This window comes from Stegostoma tigrinum, chromosome 6, assembly GCF_030684315.1.
Source record: "Stegostoma tigrinum isolate sSteTig4 chromosome 6, sSteTig4.hap1, whole genome shotgun sequence".
Taxonomy (NCBI): Eukaryota; Metazoa; Chordata; class Chondrichthyes; order Orectolobiformes; family Stegostomatidae; genus Stegostoma; species Stegostoma tigrinum.
The window spans coordinates 85,861,065-85,879,190 of NC_081359.1; the positions used below are offsets into that span (position 1 = coordinate 85,861,065).

General features: G+C 42.7%; 1 protein-coding gene across 10 annotated transcripts in view; it reads right to left on the minus strand.

Moving 5' to 3' along the window:
- Positions 1-18,126, minus strand: part of LOC125453274 (periostin-like) — a 94,944-nt gene that overhangs the window by 2,090 nt on the left and 74,728 nt on the right. For 2 of the 10 annotated variants that reach the window (XM_059646728.1, XM_059646727.1), the window contains exons 17-22: positions 15,998-16,075; positions 11,101-11,181; positions 7,633-7,683; positions 2,851-2,937; positions 1,320-1,406; positions 607-648 (exon numbers count right to left, since the gene is read on the minus strand). In XM_059646728.1, coding sequence (XP_059502711.1) covers positions 607-648; positions 1,320-1,406; positions 2,851-2,937; positions 7,633-7,683; positions 11,101-11,181; positions 15,998-16,075 — 426 coding nt within the window. The remainder of the gene's footprint in view (positions 1-606; positions 649-1,319; positions 1,407-2,850; positions 2,938-7,632; positions 7,684-11,100; positions 11,182-15,997; positions 16,076-18,126) is intronic. The other 8 variants (XM_059646730.1, XM_059646729.1, XM_048532611.2 and 5 more) reach the window with 8 other exon arrangements.

Genomic DNA, 18,126 nt, shown 5'->3' on the forward strand with positions numbered 1-18,126 from the left:
AGAAATTATGTATTGGTATTGAGAGAACTTCAGAAAACGATCCACCAGGCTGATTCCTGGGATGAACATGTTGACTTATCACAAATGGCTCGACAACATTTGATTTTTACTTATTTGAGTTTAGAAGGATAAAGGGTGATCTGTTGTAAACATAAAAGATTCTGAGGGTGTTAGACTGGGTTAATGTGAGAAGATATATTTCCATTATTGGAGGAATCTCATACTCAGGAAGACCGTTACAGATTAAGGCAATATGACTTTAAAACTGAAGTTAAGAAATTTCCTCTTCTAGATGTCTGACATTTCCTACCCCAGAAAGTTGTGGAGGCTAAATCACTGGAAGTTTTGAAGAAGAGGTAGGCGGATAGTTTAAATATCAAGGCTATGATAAGCTGGCATGAAAAAGGAGTTGAGGCTTGGTGCAGATAAGCCATGATCTTATTGAATGACAGGGCAGGTCTGAGGGGTTGAATGGCTTCCTTCTGCTCTTAATTTTTATTTTCTTTTGGTTGAACACAGGCAGCATGTGCAAAACTGAAAAATTATCCAGGTGGAAATTTGCAGAATATCTAACATTCTTATAACAAATAAACAATTTTCATTTACCTGGCATTCTTCTGTAACCATGATTAGCTCTTCTTGCTGGTTCTTTAAAAAAACATATTTAATTAGAAACGAAAGCATAAATACTGGAAATGTCTTGTTAAGAGCCATAAACGAGAAAAAGCAGACAACTTTACACTCATCATCAGAATTTTGATCTTGTATGCTTAATTTAGTTCTACCTATTGAGTCAGTTGAAATAGCTTCAAAGTGTAATATGTTTGGTCTTCTTTATTAAAGTGGAACTGGTGGAGGCAGGTACAGTTACAACATTTGAAAGACATCTATATGAATAGGAATGGTTTGGAGAGATATGGGCCAAATGCTGGCAAATGGGATTAGGTCAGATTGGGATGTCTGGTTGGTGTGGCTGAACAGGACTGAAGGGTCTGTTTCTGTGCTGTGTGACCCTATGACAAGAGGAACATCACAGTAGTTTCCGATACAACAGATATGATACTTGCTTCATTGTAGATCCTTAGCCTCACTATCATTGTGATGGTTCTACTGCTTGGTTTCTGGAGCTAGTACATTCTATAGACTAAGCTTTCTTGAAAGACTCAACAAACTAAAATTAAGCCACAAGAACAAGTCAATATGCAAATCAGTCTAAGTTTGGACTATCACCAAAACTTTGTTTCATGTATCTTCCTAGATCTGTTGAACGAGTTCAATACAATTGCAAACTTGATGTAACTTTTGGAAGATGTTCTTACCTGCATGAATAAGTTTCGTAATTTCTCTTTCGTGCCCTGTCTGCGGTTCACCCTCAATCGTAATTTTAGTGAATCTGGAAGTGGAGCCTGCGAAAGTAACAGATAATGACAGCATCAGTACTTGTTAGTGGGAACATGACAAGTATTAATACAGGAATGGGCCAGTTCCTTTAAGAAGAAATCTGAATCAAGACATGCTTGGTTAAATCTCAAAAAAATCTGTATTTATTCCATTAAACGTGATGCGCTAGCAGTATAGTTCTTAAGTACTAAGAATTAATTCAATTTTCCACATTCCAAAGCCATGCTACTGAAAATGTAGCAGTTTCCTCAATTCAATATGCTTCATATAGCGCAGATTTGTAGAGTGGCCTTTTCTGTGTCTGTATTTGTGAAGTCTAACATCTAAACAAGCCCGATGAACATTTCAGCCCTTTGCGGAGCTAATAAATTTGTCACTATCAGAAATTTGTAATAACATCTCATGTTAAAATTGTTATCATGATTACTAGAAATGAAGAATGGAAATGAAAGACAGTGAAAGAGTTTCACTGTTGCAAAATTCTCCTCTTTGCAATGGAACACTAGATGGCTCACTGTGGGAAATGGCTTGCTGCATCACTCGTGAATTCGGTTATTATAACCAACTCACAATGTGGTATGAAAGCCACATACCACCATTTTTAACCATATATTCTCTAAGGTGACCATGCCTGGCATCACGATACACTGAATACAAATGTACATGTCCTTAGATTGTTAATGGGAGGGAAAGAAGGTGGATATAAATTCATTAATGAGAACATAATAATTTTGATGCCGAATATAAAGATTATTAATGGGGAGGAGAATGTAGGAGAGGAATTTCCACGGGCTGCGTTTGAATATTCTGACTTCCACGGCAAACAACTAGAATAGATGAAATAAATGGTTGTACTCAATGATAAATCTGGGGAGGGGGTGTGAACTAGAAGTCATCTTTGAAATTAGCATCTAATTAAAATGGGGTATCACCTTTGCTAATGAATAAATAGAAGGGCTACACCATCACCGTATTCATCAACAAAGGGAAATGGTAGCCTTTGAAAGTTGTCTTATCAGTCTTCGGAGTAAAATATTGACAGTGAGCACAGAAAAAGAATCTCCTTCAATATTAATCAAATGGTGAATACAGCTAAAAATAAGTTTCCAGTGTCAAGTGGACATAAACAAATGCAACCTTGGATTGTTAAAGGAGGTTAGGCAGAAATTTTTAGGCTGGATTTTGATATCCGGCATCAAAGCAGTTTATGAATAAATATAAAGAACTGTTTCCTTAAATTGTTAATGAAGATGAAGTCTTCAAATACTGGGTTTGAGTAACACATGTCCAGAGAAAAATAACTTTCAGCACTCGACCCAAAAAAAAATGCAAATTCTACACAGAGATAGGAAATACAAACAATTAGTTGGGCAAGGTTGTATATAGGGAATGGAGACTCTATGAGTCCATGCTTCAGGAGGCAAAGACCAGAGCCATCAGCTCACTAACCGCCATGAAGGAGCTTTTGGATCTCTTCATCCTCAAGTAATTTGGGATCACCCTCAAAAATCCTGGTATACTTGGTGTGCTGTGTTCCTGACAAGATACATGTCAATGGTGAATCTTAAATGATTTCACTGCAGACACCACAGGGAAACACATATGATATACAGAAATACCAAAAGTCCATTAGATCCACTGATAGTAAACATCAAGAAGAATAACAACATGGTTTTTCAGTTTTGCCTGGTGAAACTAAATTTATGAACCAAAATACTTACTAAATAAGATGCATGTATTTTACTGTAATTGAGCAGCAAGGCATAAGAAAAACAATAAGCCACGTATAGTTATGGTTCAATTACTTAATATATTAACATTAAATTCTTGTAGCATATTTTAACACATATAATAACTCAGTTGTTTTAATTTCCTAACTAATGCTTCTATTGAAGTAGTAAACAGAAGACTTAGAGACAATTGCATGGAGCACTCATATCATAATATCTCATTGGATAATTTCTGGGTAATCATTTTGTTTCAGGAAATGAAATAATTTTCAAAACATGCAGCTCTTCCTGAGATAGTTATCTAATCTAGCTCTGAACTGATGGACACATTCTTTCTCCTTAATATGCTACAGTTGTATTTCCTTTGAACTTGCATTGGACTCAGAAGAAAAGTTAATCAGACTTAGACCCTTAACAGCTGTCAGAACAGAAAAGAATTTAACCTCCTCAGGCTAGGTCAAATAAAAAAAAACATCACAACCCAAAATCAACAGAAATATGTTGTGTTGATTTTGGCGACTTTCATGGGTAGTTTGTCATTGTGAGCTTTTGGGAGTTTTCTCGTGCTATATTATCAAACTCATCTCATTACTTACACGCCATCACTGGGCCTACCCAGGATTCCTGATGTCGGTGCCATTTTGTCAAGTGCTGGCAGTCTGCAATTGCCCTGCACCATTCCTGTTATTTGCTTCAGACAAGTCAGAGGGAGGGAAATTGTTGTCTTCTTTGCTGATGGAGACTTGAAGGTCCTGGTGGATGGGAGTGGGCATATGGTTGCTATCCATAGAGCATGCCCTGAGATGCTGGTGGCTATTATCTAAGATGCAGGGCCGGAGGACAAGCGCGAGCTGGAGTTGTCAGAAATTGTTACCTTCCAGTTTGCTTCCAATGGGTGGAAAAATGGGAAACTGTATTTCAGTAAGGTGAGATGACATAATAGAGAGGTGGCTAATACATGCAAATATGCTTCTTGCCATTCACTGGTGAGAATCTCATTTCGGTGTTCAAATCTTTCTGGAAAATAGTGACCTTTTACTCCCGCATTGAGGAGCTCATCACTGCCGATCTCACATAATTCTCCCAGATTTCTCACCATTACTCACTGTTCTCCACTAGAAAATGTCATTTCAAAACTGAATCAATAGTTATCCTCAAAGACAGTGACATGCTTCAGTAAAGTTTCACTGCTTCTGAGCGAGTTATGCTTTAAAGGAAAGAAAACGTTACTATTTATTGAAATCACTTTTGATTTTTGTCTTAACCACCTTAAAACCAGGCAGGGTTTGACCTTATGGCCTCATTTAGATACTTGGTCAGAGGTCAGCCTGGGTCAGAGGTGGTTAGGGCAATTCAGGTGGTCAGGCCAGTGTTAAGGGCTTGCAGGAAGAAGCTTCTGTGGTCAGCTAAATGGTGATGGATTGACTGGGAAACCAATTGGAAGATGGGTGGCAGGCTCAAGCCATTGGACATCTAAGCACTCCTACTTCTCAAAGCCAAGGAAACTCCGAAAAACAAAAGGAATCATTCCAAATGTCACCTGTCCCTTGATCCAGTTTTGGGAAATTCAACCTGTCTGCTCAGGTCTCAGGTTCAAACCTTGAATCCAGCCTTGATTATATCATAGATCGTAGAATCCCTACAGTGTGGAAACAGGCCCTTCAGCCCAACAAGGCCAACAGAGTATCCCACCCAGGGCCATTCCCCCGAATCTACACATCCCTGAACACTACGGGCAATTTAGCACGGCCAATCCACATAACCTGCACATCTTTGGACTGTGGGAGGAAACTGGAGCACTTGGAAAGAAACCCATGCAGACACAGGGAGAATGTGCAAACTCCACATAGACAGTTGCCCAAGGGTGGACTCAAACCAGGTCCCAGGTGCTGTGAGGCAGCAGTGCTAACCACTGAGCCATCATGCCACCCCATCAGAGTCTGAACAACATGGGCACTTAGGACCCCTTCAGCCTGGGATGGGTGTCCTAGTCCCTTTCAGTTTAAAATTGCAATCAGGAAGTCATATTTTGGGAGGAGATGGGGTGGGCATGTAGCATGGGGTGGTTAGCTCTCCTGCTGCATTGTTACAGAGCCCCTCTACGTGATTTCTCTCAGGGGCAAGGGGAGAGAGCATTGAGTTTTGTGAAGTCAGATCTCTGCCCACTTTATCTAGGTCTAACATTTCTTATGTTGCAAATCAGATGGTCAGGCATGAAAAATGTGTAAGATGACATGAGCCATTCCTGGCTTCCTGCCACTGCTCTTTGTAACTATCACCATTTGATTAGCCAAAGGGAGGCAAGACTGTGGTTTGTATTTCAGCCTGGAGTGTCTTGACACTTGGGTGCATTTGGAGCAGTGGGAGGGGGAGCCTGGGATGGAATCAGAGCATTAAATCTTAAAATATAGTCACCATTAAACCTGCCACTCAACACACAGGATTTCATAAAATCCCAACAGTGTGGAAGGAGGCCATTTGGCCCATCATGTCCATACTGCCCCTCCAAACAGCATCCTACCTAGACCAATACCCTAAACCCTGCATTTCCCATGTTCATTCCATCTAATTTGCACACATTAGATTGTGGGAGGAAACTCACACAGACACAGGGAGAATGTGCAAACAGCATACACATAGTTGCCCAAGGCTGGGTTTCAACTTGCGCCCATGGTATTGTGAGGCAGTAGGGCTAACCTCTGAGCCTCCGGACCACCCCCTATGTGTGATGGATTGTTTTAAGTGAAGTGATAAGTGGATTAATCTTTTCTTTTTTTGCTCACAAAATATCATTCCAACTCACTGGCATCTTATTCCTCAAATTACCTTCAGATTCAACAGATTGTATTCTGTGCCTGGCAGTGACAGGGAAAGATGTTGACAACCAAACCACAACCGCTGACAAAATCATTCCATTGCCACTTTAGTAATAAAGGCAATATAAACTCTGATAGGCAGACTTCCGATCCTCACATTTTAAATTTGTGACTTCAATGTGAAAACACAGACCATACAGTAGAGAGCATTCCATATGTACAGTCTGAACTCCCAACTTACTGTCAAATTCTTGCATGAACAGCTAGCTCAGTGCTATATATAGAATAAGCAGCTAGCCTTATGAGGGAATGAGGCATAATTATCAAAACCGGATGTTCTTTTTCAATGCCATTTCGAACTGATGCTCTGCAAATGTTTAAAAATTTAATGTTATTATCCATGTAAACAACTCTACAGAAACAAGCTCCTGCTAATTAAAAACTACCCTAAAGTGTAACTACTGTTGCTATGCCAAGATGTTGACAGAGTTGGATGCCTCAGCCAGAGCTCATCCACTCCTTTTTTCACTTTCCCTTTTTTCCTCTCTTGGTGTTTCTTTTCTTTCTTCACTCATGGCCTCAGCATGGACCTGCCAACGCATCCTCTCGGCTCAGCCTGGCCCGTCCTTTGGATGATCTCTTGGCCTAGCGTCTTGGTGGCACATGGTGATCTCTTGGCTCGGTGTGGTAGTCTCTTGGTGGCATCTGGAAGTCTCTTGGCCCAGTCCCTAGTCCTGGTGGTTGGTGGCCTCTCAGCACAGTGTAGCTGTGCCTCGGCCTGGTCTCTCAACCCAGCATGGTGGTATCTTGGCATGTGAGTGGATCCTGCCCAGGCATGTTCAAGAGGCAGCAGGGGGGGAACAGAGAGATGGCAGCTTCAGCAGCAGCGATGGCATTGCCAGCCAGGTGATTGGTGAATGAGCTCCACTGGTATCTGTGGCGGCAGCATTGAGAACAGGTAGCTGAGGTCTCCCGGGGAGTGAGCTAAGCCAAGGATTCATCAAAAGACCGCTGAAGTTTTAATTTTTTCCTTTATTTTTCTAATTTATTTTAGAAAGCATCTTAATTTTAACTATTACTTCCTTATTCTTCTACTTATTCTATGAAGGTAATAGTTTACTAGTTTACTTTTTAAACTTTGTTGCTATTTTTACTTTGAGATTTTTTTGTACCTCGGTCCCTTTGTACCAAAGGTGGCACTGTGTGTGGTGACATTATATACTTTTCATTGTACTCCTGTACTTGAGTATAAGTGACGACAAAATCTACATCTACCAAGCATCCCCAGGAGTCAGAGATTGCAAGAATGTCTCATAATGTACAGAGGAAAGAATCTCCCTAGAGAGGTAAAGTAGACAATGTGGCAGGTGGGAAACTAAAAGACTTCCCTCTAAATCCCTAATCCGATTACAAGGCAGCTGATGGAGCATAGAATTAGACGCAAATGTTTTCATTGATAACAGGTTGATTTACAGAATGCAGCGTTACCTATGCCTGCTTCCTAGCTTCTACCTGTGTCCTGGCAGCTTCGGTTTACAAGTGATCTTGGTCCTTAATCAGACTGTGCCCTTTTTCTGTGTGTTTTGACAATATGGTTACGGTACCATTAACAAAGGGCCCCAACCTGGCTATAAGTTATGAAATTACAAAATTTCATTAAGCAGTCTTAAAAAAAATCTACAAACCTCCTCCTTCAATAAGTTTTGTAAAGGTCTCAGCATTGTGTTCAATTGATCCTATATCAATGTTGAGAGAGAGAAAGAGAATAATTAACTTACTTTATGCCTCTGCTGGAACTATATCAATAATGCTTTTAATATTTTAACGTAGCCAGTTGGGAAGATGATTCTAAACTTCACATGCTTTCTGTTTCCAATCCTGGCATATCTATCGTTATAGCTTTAAAGTAAATTTAAACACTGTATGATCCTTAGACTGAAACAGGTAATCCTGATACTGACCCAAAACTGGTCAACAGGTCTCATTTACATCATACCATGGAACTGGACATCTCCAGACAAATTGCTTGGTCATTTGATTGTTGATACTTTCTGTCATCTGCAGTGGCCCAAAGGTAGTTCATTAATGAGAAGGGTAAGTGATCGGGAGGGAGGGGCGTAATAGAGTGAGGGCAGAGGAAACTGACAGCAATTGGCATAGGAAAGGAGGCAACAATCATTTTTTTGGGTGAGAATATGTTGTGGCTGACGGCAGCTCTTGATTTTAAAGTGAAGACCTAATTGGTGAGGTATTTTTTAAGAAAGCAGGAATTGATCATCTGTTTTGGAAATCTAGCACAATTTGGCAGTTAGCATCAACATTTTTATATCTATAAAACAAATGTTACTTCATTGAAATTATCGACTGAGCTAAGACAGAATGGCATACTGAACTCCAAGGCATAGTTTATCCTCAAACAAAAACAAGGGATTGCTTTGCTGCATGTCAGATAAAAAACGGATAATGCAAAGTAATGAAATGTGAGGCTGGATGAACACAGCAGGCCCAGCAGCATCTCAGGAGCACAAAAGCTGACATTTCTGGCCTAGACCCTTCATCAGAGAGAGGGATGGGGTGAGGGTTCTGGAATAAATAGGGAGAGAGCGGGAGATGCACCGAAGATGGAGAGAAAAGAAGATAGGTGGAGAGGAGAGTATAGGTGGGGAGGTAGGGAGGGGATAGGTCAGTCCAGGGAAGATGGACAGGTCAAGGAGGTGGGATGAGGTTAGTAGGTAGGAGATGGAGGTGCGGCTTGGGGTGGGAGGAAGGGATGGGTGAGAGGAAGAACAGGTTAGGGAGGCAGAGACAGGTTGGACTGGTTTTGGGATGCAGTGGGTGGAGGGGAAGAGCTGGGCTGGTTGTGTGGTGCAGTGGGGGGAGGGGACGAGCTGGGCTGGTTATGGGATGCGGTGGGGGAAGGGGAGAGTTTGAAGCTGGCGAAGTCCACATTGATACCATTGGGCTGCAGGGTTCCGAAGCGGAATATGAGTTGCTGTTCCTGCAACCTTCGGGTGGCATCATTGTGGCACTGCAGGAGGCCCATGATGGACATGTCGTCTAAAGAATGGGAGGGGGAGTGGAAATGGTTTGCGACTGGGAGGTGCAGTTGTTTATTGCGAACCGAGCGGAGGTGTTCTGCAAAGCGGTCCCCAAGCCTCCGCTTGGTTTCCCCAATGTAGAGGAAGCCACACCGGGTACAATGGATGCAGTATACCACATTGGCAGATGTGCAGGTGAACCTCTGCTTAATGTGGAAAGTCATCTTGGGGCCTGGGATTGGGGTGAGGGAGGAGGTGTGGGGGCAAGTGTAGCATTTCCTGCGGTTGCAGGGGAAGGTGCCGTGTGTGGTGGGGTTGGAGGGCAGTGTGGAGCGAACAAGGGAGTCACGGAGAGTGGTCTCTCCGGAAAGCAGACAGGGGTGGGGATGGAAAAATGTCTTGGGTGGTGGGGTCAGATTGTCGGATAATGCAATGTATCTGTTTAATATTGTCCAAATGTTAATCACTATTGGCTAGGCAAAGCTAAAATCAAACATTCTAGTGAAGACGCGTAACATTTTAAAAAAATTATTCATGTTCTGAGGCAGCTGATCTTATCAGAAATACCCTGAGTTGCTTCTAATCTCATCAAGGTAATTTGAACATATATGATTCTTAGAGGATTTGGCAGGGTAGGTGCAGAAAGGTTATGTCCGCTTACGGGAGAATACAGCACCAGAAAGCATCATTGCAGAATAAGGGCTGCACATTTAAGACAGAGATGAAGAAGATTCTTGTCTCTTAGAGGGTCGTGAATTTGTGGAATGTTTTATCATAGAGGATTTTTGAAGTTGGATCATTAAGTATTTTCCAGATAGCTAGATTTTTAATGAGGAACCAAGTGTTATGAGGAATGGGATGGAATGATCAGATCAACCATTATCTCATTGAATGGAGAAGCAGACTAATGAGTTGAATGATTTATTTCTGCTTCTACACCTCAAGGTCTATGGTTACAGTCATATGTGGTGAATGGTACTTCTTTCCACTCAGGAGGAGTAAAGTTGTTCCTATGTCTTCACCGCGATCCTGAAGATCACAGCTAGCCCTCTTCCCACACTCACCTAACAATAACATCTGCAGTGAACTATAACTGTGCCTGCTTCGTTACTGAGCTACCTGTGGATTTGCAGTCAGGACCAGCAGCCCTCATACCTAATTTAAGTGTGGCTTGAGCATCAATTTCATCAGACCTAGGCTTACATGTTCTAGTGTATGGATTGCATCCAGTTTGCAATAACTGCCTAGTGCTATTAAATATCTGTCTTGTTTTCACTCACCAGTATTTTTACTCCACAGATCTCTAAACATCCTAGTATTGCCAATATTGTAATTCTAAGGCCGCCCACTTAAAAGTACCATTATCTTTACTAGTACCACTACAAGTTAATACGCTTGTGTTTTCTGGCTCTTTGTACATTCTTGTGGTTTAGATGCTCCCTCATTTTCCCGACAGTTCCTATCTCTTTCACTTGTTCAATTTTCACTCCTCTCCACCCTGGCTCAGCGTCCTTATTTTATAAAAGTCTCTCACAGCTGTGACATTGCTGACTAGGCCAGCATTTATTCCATTCATTTTCTTCTGTAATATTTATCCCTCCATCCCTCCCATCTTGTCTGGAGGATGACAGGGTTCGACCTCTCATTCACTTCCTGCTGGGGACTGAAATGATCTTGCTATTTCTCTCTCTGCTGTTCCCTCTGGCCTGACATTCCAAACTCTCCTACTGGCCTAAGCACACCCGCTTAGTCCTAGTTCCGGATTCACTGGGCAATTCTCACGCACACTTGCAGTGACGAGAAACTGATGTCCTCTCTTGACCCCTCACATAGCTTGCAGCTGGTGTTACACCTGATATTCTGCTTTTTCCTTGGAGTTCTCTCAGCATCCTCATTGACACTGCCATGCCAACATGCCCTTCCTTTAATGGTATTGTTAAAGCTTCTAATGCATAATTTACTTCTCATGGTACATCAAATTGAAGTGCACCCATGAAATAAGTTATTTTTGCAGTCTCATGTGCCATTCTATTTACTTAAAAACTTGTTTATGAGATGAGGAGACATGTTACAGAACTCCATCAATATAATCATGTTAAATTACGAAGAACTCACCGGTTTGAATGACCTTTCCACTAATTACTTTTAATTCTGGTTTAGTTGTAACAATTCTTGTAATTTCTGTGACCTTAGTTTCTGAGAAGCAAAAGATATTCGGGCTGTTACTTAACTAGAATTCACTCCTTCAGATTCAAGCCGAAGAGTTTAAAATGATAAGTAAATGAAGGATATCCTTTGTTGATTGTAGCCAAACATAAAATTGAAACTTCCCGACACAATACAGTATCACCATTCACGTTTTGTATCAAATTCCACAGGCCACTATTTTATAAGCAATTGTTCACTCATTTCAAATAGTGTTATTAGCATCAGCATCAGGATGTAGGTTTACGTCTGGCTCTTAATTCTATCTCTGCTGCCATTTGGATTTGGTGGTTCACCAAATATCTTTTGATTTTCAATTTTTGAGAGATCAACTAAGGTAAGGGAAACTAAAAACTCACTTCATTTTGAATCACGGATAATAAAGTGTGAAGCTGGATGAACACAGCAGGCCAAGCAGCATCTCAGGAGCACAAAAGCTGATGTTTCGGGCCGAGACCCTTCATCAGAGATGGGGACGGGGAGAGGGAACCGGAATAAATAGGGAGAGAGGGGGAGACGGACCGAAGATGGAGAGAAAATAAGATAGGTGGAGAGGAGAGTATAGGTGGGGAGATAGGGAGGGGGTAGGTCAGACAAGGGAAGACGGACAGGTCAAGGAGGTGGGATGAGGTTAGTAGGTCGGAAATGGAGGTGTGGCTTGAGGTGGGAGGAAGGGATGGGTGAGAGGAAGAACAGGTTAGGGAGGCAGAGACAGGCTCGTCTGGTTGTGTGATGCGGTGGGGGAAGGGGAGATTTTGAAGCTGGTGAAGTCCACATTGATACCATCGGGCTGCAGAGTTCCCAAGCGGAATATGAGTTGCTGTTCCTGCAACCTTCGGGTGGCATCATTGTAGCACTGCAGGAGGCCCATGATGGACATGTCATCTAAAGAATGTGAGGGGGAGTTAAAATGGTTTGCGACTGGGAGGTGCAGTTGTTTATTGCGAACCGAGCAGAGGTGTTCTGCAAAGCGGTCCCCAAGCCTCCGCTTGGTTTCCCCAATGTAGAGGAAGCCACACCGGGTACAATGGATACAGTATACCACATTGGCAGATGTGTAGGTGAACCTCTGCTTAATATGGAAAGTCATCTTGGGGCCTGGGATAGGGGTGAGGGAGGAGGTGTGGGGGCAAGTGTAGCACTTCCTGCGGTTGTAGGGGAAGGTGCCGGGTGTGGTGGGGTTGGAGGGCAGTGTGGAGCGAACAAGGGAGTCACAGAGAGAGTGGTCTCTCCGGAAGGCAGACAAGGGTGGGGATGGAAAAATGTCTTGGGCGGTGGAGTCGGATTGTAGATGGCGGAAGTGTCGGAGGATGATGCATTGTATCCGGAGGTTGGTGGGGTGGTATGTGAGAACGAGGGGGATCCTCTTTGGGCAGTTGTGGCAGGGGTGAAGTGTGAGGGATGTGTTGCGGGAAATGCGGGAGACGTGGTCAAGGGCGTTCTCGACCACTGTGGGGGGAAAGTTGCGGTCCTTGAAGAACTTGGACATCTGGGATGTGCGGGAGTGGAATGCCTCATCCTGGGAGCAGATGCGGCGGAGGCGGAGGAATTGGGAATAGGGGATGGAATTTTTGCTGGAGGGTGGGTGGGAGGAGGTGTATTATATGTAGCTGTGGGAGTCGGTGGGCTTGAAATGGACATCAGTTACTAGTTGGTTGCCTGAGATAGAGACTGAGAGGTCCAGGAAGGTGAGGGATGTGTTGGAGATGGCCCAGGTGAACTTGAGGTTGGGGTGGAAGGTGTTAGTGAAGTGGATGAACTGTTCGAGCTCCTCTGGGGAGCAAGAGGCGGCGCCGATACAGTCATCAATGTAACGGAGGAAGAGGTGGGGTTTGGGGCCTGTGTAGGTGCGGAAGAGGGACTGTTCCACGTAACCTCCAAAGAGGCAGGCATAGCTGGGGCCCATGCGGGTGCCCATGGCCACCTCCTTTGTCTGTAGGAAGTGGGAGGAATCGAAAGAGAAGTTGTTGAGGGTGAGGACGGGTTTGGCTAGGCAGATGAGGGTGTTGGTGGAGGGGGACAGGTCGGGCCTGTGGGACAAGAAGAAGCCCCCGCCACAATCGCCCAAAGAGGATCCCCCTCGTTCTCACACACCACCCCACCAACCTCCGGATACAACGCATCATCTTCCGACACTTCCGCCATCTACAATCCGACCCCACCACCCAAGACATGTTTCCATCCCCACTCTTGTCTGCCTTCCGGAGAGACCACTCTCTCCGTGACTCCCTTGTTCGCTCCACACTGCCCTCCAACCCCACCACACCCGGCACCTTCCCCTGCAACCGCAAGAAGTGCTACAATTGCCCCCACACCTCCTCCCTCACCCCCATCCCAGGCCCCAAGATGACTTTCCATATTAAGCAGAGGTTCGCCTGCAAATCTGCCAATGTGGTATACCGTATCCATTGCACCCAGTGTAGCTTCCTCTACACTGGGGAAACCAAGCGGAGGCTTGGGGACCGCTTTGCAGAACACCTCCGCTCGGTTCACAATAAACAACTGCACCTCCCAGTCGCAAACCATTTTAACTCCCCCTCCCATTCTTTAGATGACATGTTCATCATGGGCCTCCTGCAGTGCCACAATGATGCCACCTGAAGGTTGCAGGAACAGCAACTCATATTCCGCTTCGGAACCATGCAGCCCAATGATATCAATGCGGACTTCACCAGCTTCAAAATCTCCCCTTCCCCCACCGCATCCCAAAACCAGCCCAGTTCATCCCCTCCCCCAACTGCATCACACAACCAGCTCAGCTCATCCCCTCCCCCATGCATCCCAAAACCAGGCCAGCCTGTCTCTGCCTCCCTAACCTGTTCTTCCTCTCACCCATCCCTTCCTCCCACCTCAAGCCGCACCTCCATCTCCTACCTACTAACCTCATCCCACCTCCTTGACCTGTCCGTCTTCCCCGGACTGACCTATCCCCTCACTACCTCCCCACCTATACTCTCCTCTCCACCTATCTTCTTTTCTCTCCATCTTCGGTCTGCCTCCCCCTCTCTCCCTATTTATTCCAGAACCCACACCGCATCCCCATCTCTGATGAAGGATCTTGGCCCAAAACAGCACAAACTTTTGTGCTCCTGAGATGCTGCTTGGCCTGCTGTGTTCATCCAGCTTCATACTTTATTATCTTGGATTCTCCAGCATCTGCAGTTCCCATTATCTTTGATTTTGAATCATTTTAGTTTTTTAAAACTTTCAATTTGTTTGAAATCTTGTGCTTAGCAAGATGGGATCCAAATGTAATTTCAGTTGGACTGAAGTAATGACAAAGGAATGTCTTTCAAAGTGGACCCTGCTTTCTTATTTCTGTCAAATGTGTTTCAGTCCTGAGCATCACAGAAGATTATTTGGGTGCCCTAGGTAAAGCTTAAGATTGTAGAAATGCAAGACTTTATCCCCTGTCCAGTACCTCACCATGACTACAGGACGTTTGTGCTACCCTAATGGAACATCATTATTCAGTCATTTATATCCACATAGCTCACTTAGTGGTGAATTGAATTCAGCAGGATGTTATATCTGAGTGTAAAACGTACAGAAGGCATTCAATTTCGTCGTGGGACATTCTGCACCCAGTCAGTGCCAGTAATAAATTTGTTAGACCTTTTTTGTATTTTGGATTTTCCAAGCCCTATCAAACCACTGCAATTATCGCTTACCTGAAATCTTCATTTAGATGCAGCATCAGAGTCAGTACAGTCATGATTATATCAGAATTTCACATTATTTCCAGATAGTTAATAAACCAAGTCTGTGAGTGATGTTTTGACAATGCTGCCTCATCCTTGAGGCTGCTGCAGCTATCGAAAGCCAACTTCCTTAACTTTGGTATTAAGATACAATGGAAATTTGGATTGGAGGCTGCTGAAACTTCAATGTGCGCTCAACACTAGGAAAAACACTGGGGTTAACACTGACTACTGCTGTCGAGTAACCAAACTTCCTGATCGCCTGGTTTCCATCAGGTAAGATGCTGGCAACAAAATTAGCTTTATGCTTGCAATGGTTCAGATTAACAACATTTTCCACTTATTTAGCTTTATGTAGAGAAATGTTCATTTCCTTATGGCTTTTAATCACTTGGTTAACATTATAATTATACAAGTTCACATTACCGGCGCAAATTGATGCCTGCTGCGTGCAAATATTAAACATGCTCCTTGCCGTTTTAAATCTGTTAATCATTCCTTATACTTGGGCAGTCAACATTTGAGGGAATCGTCATTCTAAAATTATTATTGTGAGTAAGAATACGGGTTAGAATAATAACTGTTTATTTTGGGTTATTGGAGATGTGATGCTATGGCATAAGGAGGTAAGGGCCATACCATCTTTCAAATATAGAAGTCGAAAAATATTTGAAGCGGTGGATGATACAGGGCTATGGGGCAAGTGTGGGATAGTGGAACCAGTCTTGGATTGCTCCATCAAGGAGGGGTCACAAAAAAACAGTAACAGAATCTCCTTCTGCACTGCAAAAATCTAAGGTTCCAATGCTGGGAGACAAAGCAAGTAAATCCTTCTCCCGTAAATTCTTGTCAAGTTACATGACTTAATACACTTTGAAATATTTTATCAGTGCACCATTTGCATTGATTTACACCACAAATATCTGACAGTGCTTTATCACTCCTAGTGAGACAGGCAAAATAATTCAGGAGTTCACACCTCCGCAAAGCCCTTGCCCCACTAGCTTCAAGGTAGGGGAGAGATGAAATGAGGAAAGATTAGCGAAAGAATAGTTAGGTTATAAAAAAAACTGTTGCAAATACAGTGCATGTAAATGTTTGTCTACCATATGGAATCACTCGAGTAATAGTTGTTCCAGTCTCTCTGGTAATGTTTGGCTGAGAAATGACCTTGATAATACGAGCTGAAAATGCAAGGATAATATGATTTAAAGGCTGGTATACTCGAGCCATAACACATCAATCGATCACCACTTCTTCCAGTTTAAAAACAAGCTGTGACCTCAGGCATACTCCCGTAGAAGCGGGTGACAGATGCAAAATGACTTTTTTGAAAAAGGAATACATATCTGTCTCTGGGATTAAATCGATTTTAAAATTGAGTTTGTCATTATGCAGAAATCACTGTCAAAAATAAATTCTGAATAAATAAAAAGTACCTTGCAAACAGATGCACCATATCTTACCACAATAGTCATTATATTATATGCTCTTTTTTCTGCATTACTTGTTGACTTAAACTCATCTGATTTTTTCTAAAAACTGATAGAACCGCAGATGTTGTAAATCAGAAAAGAAATTGCTGGAAAATCTCTGCAGGTCTGGCAACATTTATGGAGAGAAATCAGAGTTAACATTTTGGGTCAAGTGACCTTTCCTCAGAACTCTTAATTATTTCACGCCACTTTTAAACCACAATAATTTCAGTAAACACTTAAGTATTTACGAGATATTAACATCAGTGTTCAGCTGTCATAACCAAGCAGTCCATTATATATAACCTCTGAGGGCCTTCTCCACAATATCATTTTGCACTGTCCTATTTTCTAGTTTTCCATTATATAACTCCTTTGGCTTTATAATTACTCCAAAACCTATTACATCTATAACAAAATAATTCTATAATTTTTTCACTTCATTCCATCTTCAGCCATATTGAACACATATTATAGTCAGCTTAAACTTCTTGCCATAACTGATGCTTTCCTACTGTGTCAGTGTCAATATGCTCTATAGTGCAAATACATTAAGTGTTTAATCTTCTTTGTGCCATGTTTTCCAATAATTTCTTCATTCTGTCCTTTTGGCAAGATCTATCTTTCTGCACCATAAACTCTCTTTGTCTATTCTCCTTCCTACTTACTGATACATTTCTGATCTTCCATAACCTATTGGAAAAGCATCCCTTACCATTTTCATTTATTTTTACAATATTTTGTGGGATGCCTCTTCACGAACCATCAGGCAGATAGCTCACCCCATCACCATTGTCTATTGCTTACAGACTCCCTCAACCCTGTATCAGAAGATGATGACCCCTTCTACTCATGACAAGGATGCATGAAGAAACACAAAAAGTTAGCATGCTGGTACAGCAAGGTGTTCAAAAAAGCAACAAGTTGATCTTTATTGTGAAGAGCTTAGGGTATAAGAGTAAGGCAGCAATGCTACAATTGTATCATGCTTTGATGAGACCATCTCTGGACTCCTGTTCAACTTTGGTCCCCATATCGAAGGAAGGAAATATTTGACTTAGAGGCAGTGGAATGAGAGAGTTGTCCTGTGATGAGCCAATGCTCTCTGGCACATGGAAGAATAAGAGGTCATCTCATTGAAATAGGTTGGTTCTGAAGGGCTTTGCAGACCAGATGCTGACTCGTCGACTTGGATAGTCTAGAACTAGAAGAGGCATGGTTTAGGGATAAGGGTTTGATCATTTAATACCGAGATTCAGAGAAATTTGTTCAGTTAGAGGATAGTGAATCTTTGGATTTTTTTTAATCTCAGGGGCTGTAGATGCTTCGTCATTGAGTACTAAGTGCTGAGATATAGCTTTCTTCACCAGAGAAATCACAGGATGTGAATTTTGCGTGAGAAAGTGGAACTGAAATCAATAATCAGCCAGCATCCTACTGGATACAGAGAGATCCTATTTCTAATATTCTTGAACTGACAAGTAACCTGATACTGTTTTTGATCACTTCCTAGGTATGGCCAGGACTTTTTGGTGGATGTGCATGATCATTGTTTTGGGCATGCTTCAAGTGTGCCACTCGACAGTGATTAAAGGTTGGTGCCAGCATGGCCCTCAAGATGAAGAGTATAAGTACAATCAGTCGAGGGAAGAAGAAAGAGTGAAAAAAATCACCGAACGTTTGAGCCGACGATGGAACTGCCACTGGGAGATAGCCAGCCCTGGCTACATGGAAGGACTGTTGTATAGGAATCGAACCAT